At 43.2% G+C, this 15,665-nt stretch overlaps 1 protein-coding gene across 1 annotated transcript; it reads right to left on the reverse strand.

Moving 5' to 3' along the window:
• Positions 1-6,216: 6,216 nt before the first annotated feature.
• nppc (natriuretic peptide C) lies at positions 6,217-12,013 on the reverse strand. The gene is made up of 3 exons (XM_083766466.1): positions 11,845-12,013; positions 9,974-10,272; positions 6,217-6,672 (listed from the first exon to the last, which is right to left on the reverse strand). Exons 1-2 carry the CDS (start codon positions 11,935-11,937, stop codon positions 10,003-10,005), a joined length of 363 nt encoding a protein of 120 aa, XP_083622592.1. The 5' UTR covers positions 11,938-12,013; the 3' UTR covers positions 6,217-6,672; positions 9,974-10,002.
• Between the last annotated feature and the right edge of the window lie 3,652 nt (positions 12,014-15,665).

Consider the following 15,665-nt stretch of genomic DNA (forward strand, 5'->3'; position numbering starts at 1 on the left):
CTTGGAGCTATACACACTCAAAATCAGTTGATATCATATGGCAGTTGAGAATCCCCAAGTATAAGTGTTTGACAGATGAAAATAATAAGAAGCTCATTGTGATGGTAGATATTTGGGTTCTATCCCCTCCGGCGATGTAACACAACATCTGGTTTTGACTGCTGTCATCCTTCATGCGTTTAATTAATGTCTTTGGTTTCAATCTCAGTGAAGTACATAAAAAAGTCAAGCCGGATACTTCCTCGCCCCCGCACAGTAAACTCCTCTGTGTTAGTTTAACCTTTTGTTACTCAGAGATAGAGAGAGGGGATGTCTTTGTTAATCCCATTGGGGAAACTCACCTTCAGCTGATGGCTAGTACTCAGATGGTCATGAGAATACAAGAACGCTCACCCCAAGCGAGCCCCCGGGTCAAATCCATGGGACCTTAATTGGTACGGTCACCACCTGGTACTTAACTTCATTAAAACTATGCTTAAACCTAACGTTATTCCTAAACGTAACCACAGTAAAACTGTGCTACACATAGTTTTACTGTGGTTGGCTGGGTGCTGCACCCAGCCAAGACCCAGCCCACAACAGCCCTGCCAATCAGGCTCAGTCCTTGGCACGACAGGTTGTGTGTTGGTCTGGCGAGTGGGTGACTGGGGTTCAATCCTCGCTCCTGCGCATCAATACAATCTGGTGTAGTCGGCAGGACTTGGAGCATGCGGATGTGCGGTGGTCCGCGGCGTGAAGTGTGAGGAGGACGTGCTCCAAAGACTGGGGGAAGATTGTAGCACCCATGCAGCCAAGACTTGGCCAACAGTCCTGCCAATCGGGCTCAGCTAGAATGTCAGAACAGGTTCTGACATTCCATATGTTCCATCCATCCTTCCTCTTTGGTGTTGTCTGATACCTGTCCATTCAAACTCTAGACGGGCCTGCCCCAAAGTTATTAGTGCAGCCGACGAAAACTAGAGTTCTCAACAGGCCCGAAAATTAAGGTCCGGCCCTCATCACACCCTGTACACTCAATATGGCCAGTACAGAATGCATTACATGTTTCATCTGACCCCCCCATGCCAAAGCGTCAGAACTTGCCCAGCAGTCTGCCGCCAACGAGGCGGATACGTGCTCGCTTCTCGCCCTAAAGGGCAGTCCATATACTCTCTCCGACCACCGAACTTTTCGTCGGAAAGCTCCGGTACAACTACAACATGACGTCACTTGCAACTTCTGAAACGCATTCCTCAGAATTTCTGTTCTGAAAGCTGCACTCCCAGATGTTGTGACTCGACGAACTCTACTTCGGAGAAAAAATAAAAGTCTGATCTTTCCGAAGAAAAGTTTGGTGGTCGGAGAGAGTATGGACTGCCCTTTAGGCATCTTACTGGTACTTTTAAGTAAAACCTTTTCAGTACTTTTTCCACCACTGACATCATGATTACCGGACGGCCTTACTCAGCTACGACCGCCCATATCAGAGAGTGTAAAATGGACCTGTAAGGGTCCGTTTGTTACACTTGTTCCCTCTCAGAGTTAAACTAGAAAAAGTGCCCTTCTGGGCACAGGTCTCCACCAGGAGGATAGGAGTGTTTGTAAATAATTACTTGAGTAAGCATAAGAAAGTATGTAGTAGAGTTAATATTAATACAATCTGAATTATTATTTAAACTAGAGAGACTGTGTACCAATTTGCGCGATGTTTGGACAAAATCTGTAGGTGTACTGTGCAAAAACTTGTTTTGCACAAAGCGGCCTCCTGGTGGCGCTATAACAGGCCGTTCTGGTAATTTTGGGACAGAGGTTCATCGTTGGCATCCAGGGAGTGTGTGTGCAAAATTTGGCATCGACCGGGTTAACGGTGCCGGAGATTAGCTGCTCACGGACACACACACGGACGGACACACGGACGGACGGACGGAGTGCAAAACATACTCTCCCCCCATGCCTTCGGCCTGGTGGAGACAATTAACACGGAGGCTTTGACTGTACAATTATTGCCCAGGTCTGAGTCTGCTGAATAGGTATTTAGTATGACAATGGTCAAGCGAACCACAGCAAATATACAAAGACAACACACTTGGATGACACACACAAGCATCCATCTTTAGAACAACGCAAAGCTTAGAGAACATAACTAGGCTATTCAATAATCTAGGTTAAATATTTTAACTTTTTATTGGCTACATTCTTTTTAGATAAAAGATAAATACTTTTTCTACATACAGGTTACAGCATCCTGCAGACTGGCCATTGAATTGCTCCTGACTCACTAACGGATGTTCCAAAACGGACAACATCCCCCTGCCATGGATGTTAACGTTGCATCGTGTCCATCACCCTACCACTACCAGTCCACAACACTGTGAGTAATGCAATGTATTATTATTTAAGTCTGGTCTTTTCTATCACAGAGTTTGTCCTTCACCACTTCTACAGATGAGAAGAAGTAGGTCGTTAGTGGTTTAGTTTTGGTATAAGGCTGTCAGCCGGTAACACGCTGACAGGAGTCTGTCCCTGTTACAATGCGCTAGCCAGCGGTTACCAAACCTTCTTGGCCATGCACCCCCTGTTACCTCCTGACCTAGCTGACCCCCCCACATGGAAATATAAATTACATAAGCTATTTAGAGACATACTGTGACTGTGGCTCAAGAGGTAGAGCAGGTCGTCCAATGATCCATGGGTCGGCGGTTCGAATCCCGGCTCCTCCTGTCTACATGTCGAAGTGTCCTTGGGCCAAAGACACTGAACCCCACATTGCTCCCGATCTGCTGGTTGGTGCCTTGCATGGCTTCCGCCGCAATCGGTGTATGAATGTGTGTGTGAATGGGTGAATGTAATGCACAATCTGTCCACATATATGCACATACGGTATGAACCTGAATATGGCATATATATGCAGTATAGGCTATATTCTGCATATACTTGCCATATATTGGCATAATATGTTAAGATATTAAAAAATAAATAATAATAATAATAAAAACATAGCACCACCATTAGCCTTTTCATGCAGCGCACCGCCTAGACGGCCACAGTTTGGGGACCAATACGCTAGACCCCTGGGGGGTGGCGCCTAGACCCCTGGGGGGTAGCGCCACACCACACCTACCATCAGCTCCCAGTAATTCCCACATGGTTCGCTGCGATCAAGCCATGCTACTCATACGCTGAGTCTGCGGTGCCCGTGATCGAACCCTGCATGACCTTAAGGATCCAAAGGCAAGAGCTCTTCTGACTGAGCTACCGGGACACACATTTAAGATGAGACTTCACTCCTAAGTTTCCTTTTGGGAAATCACAATGGCTATTAATTAAGTATTTAAGACAGACATGCTCTAATGCTTGGAAGAGAAGGCCAGCACATGCCTTTTTTTTCTATGAAAGATAGTTTGTGACACCCTGGCCAACACTCCTAGGGTTTTAGACCTTTCTCCCTCCTGGATCCCAAGATGTGGGAGCATCTCTCACTCCCCATTTTCCACAGACTCCCTCACCCCTAGCATTCCTCCTCGTATCACTTCTTGTTGCCTATATTTCTTTTTATAGATCCTAGGTGTTACAGATATATTTTATAGATCCTAGGTGTTACAGATATATTTTATAGATCCTAGGTGTTACAGATATATTTTATAGATCCTAGGTGTTACAGATATATTTTATAGATCCTAGGTGTTACAGATATATTTTATAGATCCTAGGTGTTACAGATATATTTTATAGATCCTAGGTGTTACAGATATATTTTATAGATCCTAGGTGTTACAGATATATTTTATAGATCCTAGGTGTTACAGATATATTTTATAGATCCTAGGTGTTACAGATATATTTTATAGATCCTAGGTGTTACAGATATATTTTATAGATCCTAGGTGTTACAGATATATTTTATAGATCCTAGGTGTTACAGATATATTTTATAGATCCTAGGTGTTACAGATATATTTTATAGATCCTAGGTGTTACAGATATATTTTATAGATCCTAGGTGTTACAGATATATTTTATAGATCCTAGGTGTTACAGATATATTTTATAGATCCTAGGTGTTACAGATATATTTTATAGATCCTAGGTGTTACAGATATATTTTATAGATCCTAGGTGTTACAGATATATTTTATAGATCCTAGGTGTTACAGGTATATTTTATAGATCCTAGGTGTTACAGATATATTTTATAGATCCTAGGTGTTACAGATATATTTTATAGATCCTAGGTGTTACAGATATATTTTATAGATCCTAGGTGTTACAGATATATTTTATAGATCCTAGGTGTTACAGATATATTTTATAGATCCTAGGTGTTACAGATATATTTTCGTTACTTTTACGTTTATGTTATGTTATAAGACATACGGTTTGCTTAACCACAAAGACTAAGCATGTTATTTAGAGCAGGGGTTCCCAAAGTGGGGTCCGGGGACCCCCAGGGGTCCTTGAGGGAGTTCCAGGGGGTCCCCAGCTAAATGATGGTTAGTGTACAAATGGAACCAAATGAACCAAATGGACCCTTATGGGTCTGTAACTCTGAGAGTGTACAAATGGAACCAAATCCATTTTTTACACTCAGTTAAATTAACATTGATTTTACAATATAAATTGGGGGTCCCAGAGATAGAAATGCCATTAAATGGGGGTCCGTATAGCCTAATGGATGTCAAACTCTCTGTCCTTGAAATTAAACGGGTTGAGAATCACAAAAACTTCTCTTATGGGGGTCCCTAGCATATCTTTTCAAATGGGGGTCAAATGGGGGTCTAATGGGTGTCAATTTGGGGGTCCTTGACATGAAAAGGTTTGGGAACCACTGATTTAGAGAAGACGGCAGACAGATGCTAGGTTTGATGTTTACCCGGTAACACAGTAGTTCATTTATATCACTTCATTGTTTGTCATTTTGATCTGATGAATGCGTAAAACTCTATATTGAGTCTACCTGGGTGGTTTTTAGTGGAGGTGCATGTGGTTCGTTCTCCAGTGGCTCAACACCACGCATGTCTCGGCGAGCTTGTAGATCTGCAATCTTTCGGTGTGTGACGCCTGCTCACAACTAAGTATACAGTAAATCAAGCATAGAGTTAACAGGTGTCCTCTTTTCTGAACATCTGTTTTCTCAGCTGGATGCTGCCCTCTACTGTTTCAATTGTGCAAGCTTTGATCACAATCAATCATGCTTACTATCCTGAGAGTGTACAAGTGAATGTGTTCACAAAACCTTTATAGCTAGAGATGCTATTCAGCGTATAATATTATCATGTATACCTTTTGCTTCATTCATCTGCTTCATTTGCAACAACCACAGTCTTCTACTGCTGGTCACAGAACAGTTTTAATAGACTAATTGGACATTAAGTGTATACCTTGATGTCAGTGGACAAGAGAATAACATTCACTTTTCCAAGTTGGAATAGTGATTAATGTTCAAGTCATGAGCCTTGGTCATCATTGCCTACTTTTTCTAAAAAATAAATTAAAAAACAATTGGGGGGATTTAGGGAGGAAGAAACGATTGGCAGTGCATTCCTAAAGGTATTGTGCTTCCAGCATTGACCAATGCCAGAGCTCAGGAGCTGCTCCCGGCCATCCCGACGAGGACAGCCGAGTCACTTCCAATCTTCCGTTGTAACTCAAACCTTTATCTCTTTTAGAAAATGTTCAAGTCCTCTCCGAGCATAAATCATATCCCCATCTCCCTTTTCTACTTTACTTGCAATGAAGATTCTCCAGGGTTGGCAGGAGCACTTATTCCTTATTATTATTATTATTATTAGTAGTAGTAGTAGTAGTAGGTAGTAGTAGTAGCCTAGTAGTAGTAGCAGTTCTCTATCTATGATGTTTGCCTGCATACAACTGTGCACCTGCCATTATGTATTATGGTTGGGAGTGAGTTGAAGTTAATTAAAAAGTAGTTTTTTTAATTCGTCCTCTGCCTTTCATGCCTCCAGTAAGGTGAGACTTTGCACTGCACTGACACGTTTCAATAAAGAACAACACTGCCTCTGATTAATTATTAATGTCACAAGTATGCTATATATGCCCCGAGCAGGTGTCTCATCTCTTACATATGCGTTGTTGGAACCTCAGGAACACAGAAAACCCCTTTTTTGTCCGACAAAAACTCAAGAGGAGACTTGTAAGTGCACATGGAATGTTCTTTGTTTTTATCATTTTGAAAACATTTACAACTATTTAAGACAAAAGAGGGAAAAAAAAGTTACAAACAGAATTGACCTGCAGTTTGCATCCATTTTCAAAATGTTACATAAATAAAACTCATATTTATAAATATCTCTTTTTATAAACATATAAATAGGTTTTTTTTTCGTTTTTAAACATAAATACATTTATGCAGAGAGGGGTGGAGAGTACATGAATGTACAGTCAGCAGCAGCAACAATATACAGCTTTGCGGTTTGTAGTTTTTACACCATTTGTCCTCCATCTTTGTAATATTATGTCTGTGTATGTCTCGTGGTGTTTCGTTATGTTATGCATATTATGGTCGTGTTTTCTTTTGTAGCGTTGTTGTTGTCGTCGTCATCTCAGTCCACATTATGCTGGTCCTGGTGGCTTTGTTTTCGTACCGAAAATCCGTCACTCGGTGGGATTTCTTTTCTTTTCTTCCTTGGGGAGAACAAACTGAATCCATGTTGTCCAAACACATCGTCCAGAGTTCTGGAGAGAGAAGAGAAACATGGGTGGTTAGATTATGTTTTTTTTGTCTCAGATCATCCCTGTAAATAACGTTTGCATTGTTACTTTATAGAACCACGGTCAGAATGCACCACGTTGTGACACATTGTGGATGCATTTTGAGCTTGTAGATCTGCTAGTTTTGGCGAGCAGGTTTTGGTGGTCTGTCTTACTAAGTATAGATAGAGGGTTTACAGTAAGTGGTTAAACTGATGAAGTCATTGATCAATTTCAGAGACTATCAGACTATTCCCTGGACTTGCATCACGGCACCTGGGGGTTGCCCACTTTGAGAACCCCTGGATTAAGATGTTGGACCAAACTTTATTGAAATCCATCCATCCATGTAGGGTTGGATTTTCTGGGGCTAACAATGCATGGCTTTTTCTATTTGTCGTATACAAGGAAGTATATTGGGTAGTAAAGAAAATGTGGTCCCCTCTGTGTTGTTTCATTCCGTTGCAGTTTTTTCCATCCATCCATCCATCCATCCATCCATCCATCCATCCATCCATCCATCCATCCATCCATCCATCCATCCATCATCCATCCATCCATCCATCCATCCATCCATCCATCCATCCATCCATCCATCCATCAATGCATTAAATGACTCATTCATTCAATCATCAGTTAATTATCACATTCACATTCTTCATGTCAGTAGCCTAACACTATAGCAACACCGTTTTGGCCTTCAAGTACACGACTCCAAGCCAGATTCCCCCTGTGTTCAATTATACACAGCAGCACCGCAGGAGGAAACGGAGGTGTCAAACACTCACACACACAAACACACACACACACACACACACACACACACACACACACACACACACACACACACACACACACACACACACACACACACACACACACACACACTTAGTCACAAACAAACACATTGGTGAGTCAGGTTGTGTCCAGCCATGAGCGCAGACACACAACAACCACAAGAAGGCCTTGTCTCAGTGGGACTAGCGGTGTGTCACCTGGGTCTCCTCCTATAGCTGCCTCGTGTTCTACTTCCAACCCGCTAGCGTTTTCACACGGCTTTAAAAGATAAAAAGCACTTCTCTGGGAAACAAATTGCACAAAATGTGTGCGTGTCCGACCGACCGACCGCCTTCCTGCGTGCTTTGCGATGCATGGCACGGCATACACAGGCCTATACCTCTCACTTTTCCTTGTTACCCCTCTCTCTCTCTCTCTCTCTCTCTCACGTATAGAAGCCTATATGATCTGCTTCTTAATTTTATGAATGACCTTTGTTCTCGTGCTCAGCTAATCGGTGCCATGTGGCGCTGGTCCAAACAAAATGTGACGTGACCATTCATTCAAGATGATGTGTACCAGTTACGAGCGTTGGACTTCCTACCTACACTGTTGAAATCCTCAGCGTTAACTTGACCCTTGAGCGTGTGCAGAATATTGTCACCAAGCGAACGGACCAACCGTTTGTAGACTCTCTGAGTTACAAATGGATGAATGAACACATGCCGAATGACCAAATGGAGCGGCTCCCATAGGTCAACACGGCAACATCCTCAGCATTAACACATGTCCTTTTCTGTTTCTTTTTTGTTTTTACAATTTTGTGGTTAAATGAACACATGGGGGATTTTGCGGTGTACAAAAGTTCTAGTGGGCTTTCCTGACGACACCAAAAAGGGTCTTTGCTTGTGTTCCCGGAAGTCACACTTTACAACAAAACGTCATTTAAGACTCGCTGTGACTGTTCCAAAAAACGAGGACTGGAGGTCACATATAGTCAAGAGCCGCCAACGGAATTGAACTTCATTGCAGTTATTATGATCGCCAATAAGGACAATCGTATATAGCGATCTCCATCTGTGGCTTGTCTGGCGTAGTGGGATTTCCTCTATCACGCTGACCCCCGGACCCGGACCATAATCTGACGGATGACATCATCGTCAATCTGAGGCAGTCAAACAGACCATAATCTGATGGATGACCTCATCAATCATGAGACAGTTAGATCATGCTTGATCGCTGTACTTCTAACCAGTGGTGGAAAGTAACGTATATAAAGTAAAGTAAAGTATACATTTACTTAAGTATTTTGTGGTATTTGCACTTTACTTGAGTATTTCCAATTTTCAATACTTTTACTTCTACTCCACTACATCTCAGAGGCAAATATTGCACTTTTACTACACTACATTTATTTGAGAACTTTAGTTACTAGTTACCTTGTAGGTTTTCATTATTATTATACAAAACAAACATTAACCACTTCAGCCCTAATATGTGTGGCCATTTGAGCCGATATACAAGCTCACAATGCGTACATTTTTTATGCCAATACTTTTGTACTTTCACGCAAGTACATTTTGAATTCCTTTTACTGAAGTAAAAACTTTGAGTATATACTTTTTCCACCACTGCTTCCTTCTGTGACTTCTGGTCTATTTCCGTCCATGCTAAACCCCTTATCCCTAAACTACTTTGCCTTTTTTTACTATTTTGAAAAACATTTTTGAACAGTTAAAATAGCCAATCTACAGTCGATGTAGATTGGCCATTTTAACTATTCCGAAAAAAAAGGGCAAAGTGGTTTAGGGATAAGGGGTTTAGCATGGACGGAAATAGAGCCCTAGAAGTGATCTCCAGGGAGATGTAGAGCAAAACCTTAGTCATGTTTTGCTATTAACGGTGTTTCTATAAACTGTTTTAACCTGTTGTACGGCGACCTTGAGTGCCCTGAAAGGCACCAAATAAAATGTATTATTATTAAAACTGTTCTCAACCTTTTCCTGGATCAGGGTCCACATGAAAATATTGAACGTGTTCGTGGCCCACCCATCTGACCACTTTAACACGGCAGCCATGCCAGCAGTATAAATTCCATATTTGGCTATAATGACCGCCTGGCACCCCCTCACCTCAAGGACGCCCTGGGTGGTCCCCGGACCCCACTTTGAAAACCACAGCTGTTTACAAAGACTATCATGACATGTCTTTCTTTCTTTCTTTCTTTCTTTCTTTCTTTCTTTCTTTCTTTCTTTCTATCTTTCTTTCTTTCAATAACATCACTCTGTCTCTCTGAATTAATTTCTTAGCCTATACAGACGGTTTCATAGAAAAAACGTGTAGAAACCAATAAACTATGAGGCCATAATCATTTGGAAATATATGTTCCATAGAGTCAATTTGGGGGCCCGTGGCTTGAAAACGTTTAAAACCCCATAGCCCTATAGTCCTGCAGGCCTACATAGCATCAATAATCAATAATGGTTTAGGAGGAGACGCCTGCACTTACCAACACAGTTCGCTGCATGCTCCGTCACTCTAACAGCCCATGCCGCTGATGGTTCCTATCCTATCCATCTTGTGTCCGAAGCAGCCGCTCCGCGCCGCCGACCCCTTCTTGTTGACCGGCTTGTGTCTCCTGGGCGCGGGCTGGTCGTTCAGCAGGCGCGCCCACATTCCCTTGGCGCGCGTGTCCATGCGCAGGTCGCGCAGCAAGCGTATCCGAGAGCGCATGTTATCCAGTCTCCTCTCTCGCTCGTCCGACTCCAGAATCTCCGCCAGCTCCTCGCCCAGCAAACTTCTGAGAGACTGGAGGAACACACACATAAAACAAACAGGCGTTACACAATGTACACACACACACACACACACACACACACACACACACACACACACACACACACACACACACACACACACACACACACACACACACAAAAACACACACACACACACACACACACACACACACACACACACACACACACACACACACACACACACACACACACACACACACTATACTTATATATACTATTCCAATTAAGAGACCGATAAACACACATGCAATAAATTAAGAGACAATTAAGCGAACAGCGAGTGTCCAGTCATGCCTGCATGCTTTTGTGCGAGCAGCAAATACCCATGTAAAAAAACACTATTAAACTGGAGAGATAGATACTGAAGATAAAGCGAATTGTGTATATTTTTGAAACACGTGTGTTTGAAGTTGCAGGGAAAAGGTGCACATGTTCTTAACCTCATATACCAATCTTTACGCACGCGAGTAGCCTATAAAGTATAATTGAAATGTGGAGGATAGGATAATACATGGCGGACGTACGTGTCTGCACTTGTCTCCCATCGGATGAAATCAAATAATAGCAGGTTGTAACTCATGTCTGACTTCCGAACAGCGTCACAACAAGAGCCTGCATGCGTATATATATATCCTGTTGTCAGGGCCAAAACAAACGCCAAAATGCTTCATTTATATAGGTTCCATAAGAAGGGTATGTCGCTTGTCAAAAAGAACAGATCTACAAGCTAACAAAGCAGTGCACCGCGCGTCTATAGTAGACCTGTTATTTGTGTAAAGCAACACCGACGAGTATGTGTATTAAACCGAGAACAACAGGTGCTTTATATACAGGCCTATATCATATATTCTGAAAATAGGTCTGTGCTAATAAAGTCAAACTCATAATAATTAGATAACATTAACTCTTAGAATGGACTATTACTTTCGACATGACTCCGAATCTGTTGAATGGACCAATTGATGTCATGCGTAATGATCATTTTACGCGCGCTGCAGATGTTGTGTCTGCATGGGATTATGACTGAAGAGAAGGCTATAGCGGGGGAAATCTCTGCACGTTAAAATATCTTCATAAATATGTTTACCCTCATTAATACAAAATAACAAAAGAATAAAATAATTTCGCTGTTCCAGGATGTTTAGGAATGCGTTTGTAGAGAGATTGTGAGGAGGGAGAGCAACCTGCAGCCCATGACATTTTAAAATCCAAGCAACCTGTTTTATTTTTTCTTTATACCATCAAGTCCTGTTTATATATATATAGGCAACTGGTTATCGTGTGTTTTATAATCCTATACCTGCATTGTTTTTTATTATTAATTATGGAATGATACTGAAGATCGGAGCCATACACTATTTAATTAACCCCAAAATGTGTTCTGCCTTTGTAAAATACTCAACCTGCAGGCGCCCAAATAACAACCCACATCTAATTGAATCACATGCTAAAAGCAGCACTATATCAGTCCATAGATCAATATGGCCAATAGGCTATCAGGTGCGCAAGACTTAATTCACTTTCACAATAAATTGAAAGGAGATCAGTCCGTCTTTCTTACCTTCTGCTGAATCTGAGTTAATGGTTTCCCTCCCGTTCGGACTGAAAGCAGGGTGATCATAAGTCCACAAGCCACCAAGTGCGAGAAGTTCATTCTGACAAGTTTCTCTCTGTTTTTAGTATATAGTTTTCGTGTGAAGAAGAATAACTAAGGGATTCCTCTCTCGCGAAGTTCACACACATACACACACACACCCACACACCCACACACACCCACACGCACACACACAGAGAGCAGAGGAACGATGAAGCAGCCAGTCAGCCTTGGTCAACCCTTCGCAACCGTGTTCTCTCTCTGTGTGTCAGTCCGTTTGGTTCTTTACTCCCAAAGCTCCTCAAGGTCTACTCTAACTCTGTGAATTACTACGCGCCGCTTTATAGCCATGTGGAGATGATGTCACACACTAACCTGCGCAACGGCCCTCCTTCTCCTCCGCGCCTTGCCAACTCTCTCTCTCTCTCTCTCTCTCTCTCTACCTGCATGCGTCCGACTGAGAACGTCACGCAAGTGAGTAATTAAATGAGACAAGCGCCGGTCATCGTGGGCTTGGAGAGGGGGAATGAGATACGGGGCCGTCCCTATAACAGCCCCTACCGTTTCCCCATCGCGGATGCTGTGATTGACTAAGTTACGGGTGTGCCACCGGCTGCTGCATGGGACGCAACAGACATCAAACGATGCATGTGGATGGATGGAGAGTTCCAAAACTATACCAGGTATCCTGGTCAGTGGTCAACACATTTTCTTAGTCTACACGTCGGCCTATATTAAGTGGAATAGCCTACAGATTACAGTCATGTGCATCCGGCTGCTTCAAACAAACCAGTTTCAAGCACTTGATGCTGGAAAAAGACCGTTATGTATAATGAATGTATATGGACATCTGACTTGCCATCATTTTACAGACACCACGTGAAAACTGAGTCCTTGCGCGTTGCATCATGGGTTTTGGTGTGACGCTGTCACATTTCTTCAAAACATGCACCATGCATGGCTCTGATTGTGCCCTCGCAGCTATAGGATATATAATATACGTATAAAGGCCTTAGGTAGGCTATAGGCTATATTTGTAAAACTGTACGATGTACAGTCAGTAGACCACACACACACACACACACACACACACACACACACACACACACACACACACACACACACACACACACACACACACACCAATAGTTAAATGAACAGGATTTTGCTGCATGTGTTGCAGCGAAAATGTGCGAGCCAATTAAGGCACATGGCAGAGACTTTCTCTGTGTGCTTTGACACATATGTCACGATTAAGCGCCCATGCAGTCAGCGTCTGGCACGAACAAAGGAATACGCATGCAGTCCGTTTGAATGGAACACACAACGCACAACAACAGACATTCTGTTTCTTCTGTGTGTGTGTGTGTGTGTCGTGTGTGTGTGTGTGTGCGTGCGCGTGCGTGTGCGCGTGTGACTGTGTGTGCGTGCGTGCATGTGTGTGTGTGTGTGTGTGTATGTATGTGTGTGTGTGTGTGTGTGTGTGTGTGTGTGTGTGTGTGTGTGTGTGTGTGTGTGTGTGTGTGTCGCAGCTGCAGGCAGCCACCTGCTCCGCGGAGCGCTCATCCAGTGCAGTTGCATTTCCAGACGCACTCTCTTTCTTCGCTCCATGTTAAACGTGATGACTCTCTGTCTCCCTGTGTAGGCATTAGGCATCAACACGGGCTGAATTGTGGCGATGCTGAGTTTCAGTGCAGCACATACTGAGTTCAGTGTGTGTGTGCGTGCGTGCGTGCGTGCGTGCGTGAGAATAACAAGGTAAATGGCTCTTCTGGCGCGAGTGGAAAACTTGCAGGCGGCACAGCTGCAGCACCGTCTGTTTTGGAACGCAGAGTGGCAGTATTTGCTGCGCACAAAAGCCCAGCAACGCGCCTCCCCTGCATGTCATGTGTGATACTTTCAACTTGAAAGAATCAATATTCTGTTGTTCTACTGAAAAACTGTCTTTATTTTATTTTGTATGAATAGCCTATACATGGGTTTTCAACAGGTGGTCTGTGGACCACTGGTGGTCCGTGAAGGTGTTGCATGTGGTCCCTGACCATGCATTTAGTAATGTAGGAAAGTGAAGATTCGTATTTGAATTTATTGTATTGACCACAAGTTGAGAAACAATGCAGTAAATGATCTGGTGACAAATGATGCCACAGAAAAGTGAGTTAGAATCTCAAGGGAAACCATACCGGATTGCCTGGTTCATGGTTGAGTCACCATTATAAGGAAATGTGCCCATAATCAATCATAACCCATAATCAAAAAGTGTCTGCTTACTCATAGAGTAAGTTACAATGAACAGCAACATGAGTTTAATATGGAAGGTTAATTTCTTTCCCCCACACCATGACCATATCCCCCCTCCCAACACAACAGTGGTCCCCAGGTTGATTCTCAGTCAGGGTGGTGGTCCCCAGGTTGATTCTCAGTCAGGGTGGTGGTCCCCAGGTTAATTCTCAGTCAGGGTGGTGGTCCCCAGGTTGATTCTTAGTCAGGGTGGTGGTCCCCAGGTTAATTCTCAGTCAGGGTGGTGGTCCCCAGGTTGATTCTCAGTCAGGGTGGTGGTCCCCAAGTTGATTCTCAGTAAGGGTGGTGGTCCCCAGGTTAATTCTCAGTCAGGGTGGTGGTCCCCAGGTTGATTCTCAGTAAGGGTGGTGGTCCCCAGGTTGATTCTCAGTCAGGGTGGTGGTCCCCAAGTTGATTCTCAGTCAGGGTGGTGGTCCCCAGGTTGATTCTCAGTCAGGGTGGTGGTCCCCAGGTTAATTCTCAGTCAGGGTGGTGGTCCCCAAGTTGATTCTCAGTCAGGGTGGTGGTCCCCAGGTTGATTCTCAGTCAGGGTGGTGGTCCCCAGGTTAATTCTCAGTCAGGGTGGTGGTCCCCAAGTTGATTCTCAGTAAGGGTGGTGGTCCCCAGGTTAATTCTCAGTCAGGGTGGTGGTCCCCAGGTTAATTCTCAGTCAGGGTGGTGGTCCCCAAGTTGATTCTCAGTCAGGGTGGTGGTCCCCAGGTTAATTCTCAGTCAGGGTGGTGGTCGATTCTCAGTAAGGGTGGTGGTCCCCAGGTTAATTCTCAGTCAGGGTGGTGGTCCCCAAGTTGATTCTCAGTAAGGGTGGTGGTCCCTGGTTCATAATCAGTTGAAAACCCACCTTTGATTGTAATGTGACAAACCATGTGCAACCCAGATTCGGCACAAACAAGGGACTAAATTAATTTCCCTCCTATGCCACCAAAATGTGGAACGCCCTACCAACAGTCATTAAGACATGTGAATCCCTTGACTCCTTCAAAACCGCTCTCAAAGGGAACCTACGGACGGACTGGCCCCCGGTAAAATCTGAATCCCCCACCCTTTCCCCCTCCCTTTTACCTCCTCTATGATGATTTTCTGTTTTTGGCTTTATAGAAGTGTATATTTGTATACGTCTCTAAATGTTATGATGAATTGAACATGGTGGACCCTATTGTAATAATAATAATAATAATACATTTTATTTATAAGGCGCCTTTCAGGGCACTCAAGGTCGCCGTACAGGTTAAAAACAGCACAAAAACACAGTTAAAACAAAACACATTGTAAACAATTGTAATGCTTTATGGTGTCCACAGTTTGTATTGTCTTGTATTGAGTTGTACTATACTGTAATTCTCCAAAACTGTTAATACATTCATCAATCAATCAATCAATCAATCAATCAATCAATCAAACGCTTTAAGGATAACCATGAGGGGTTAAAAACAAACAATGAAGGTGTTATGGTGCAGCTCTGTGTGCTATAGCTAGCATATACAAACGTG

The sequence above is a fragment of the Protomyctophum parallelum genome (assembly GCF_964188405.1).
Source record: "Protomyctophum parallelum genome assembly, chromosome: 6".
NCBI lineage: Eukaryota > Metazoa > Chordata > Actinopteri > Myctophiformes > Myctophidae > Protomyctophum > Protomyctophum parallelum.

Bases quoted from the DNA above. Each gene is read 5' to 3' on its own strand.
- nppc (XM_083766466.1), bottom strand. From the start codon at position 11,937: ATGAACTTCTCGCACTTGGTGGCTTGTGGACTTATGATCACCCTGCTT. The intron at 10,273-11,844 runs GTAAGAAAGACG...GTGTTCCTCCAG, and splicing joins TAACTCAGATTCAGCAGAAG to TCTCTCAGAAGTTTGCTGGG.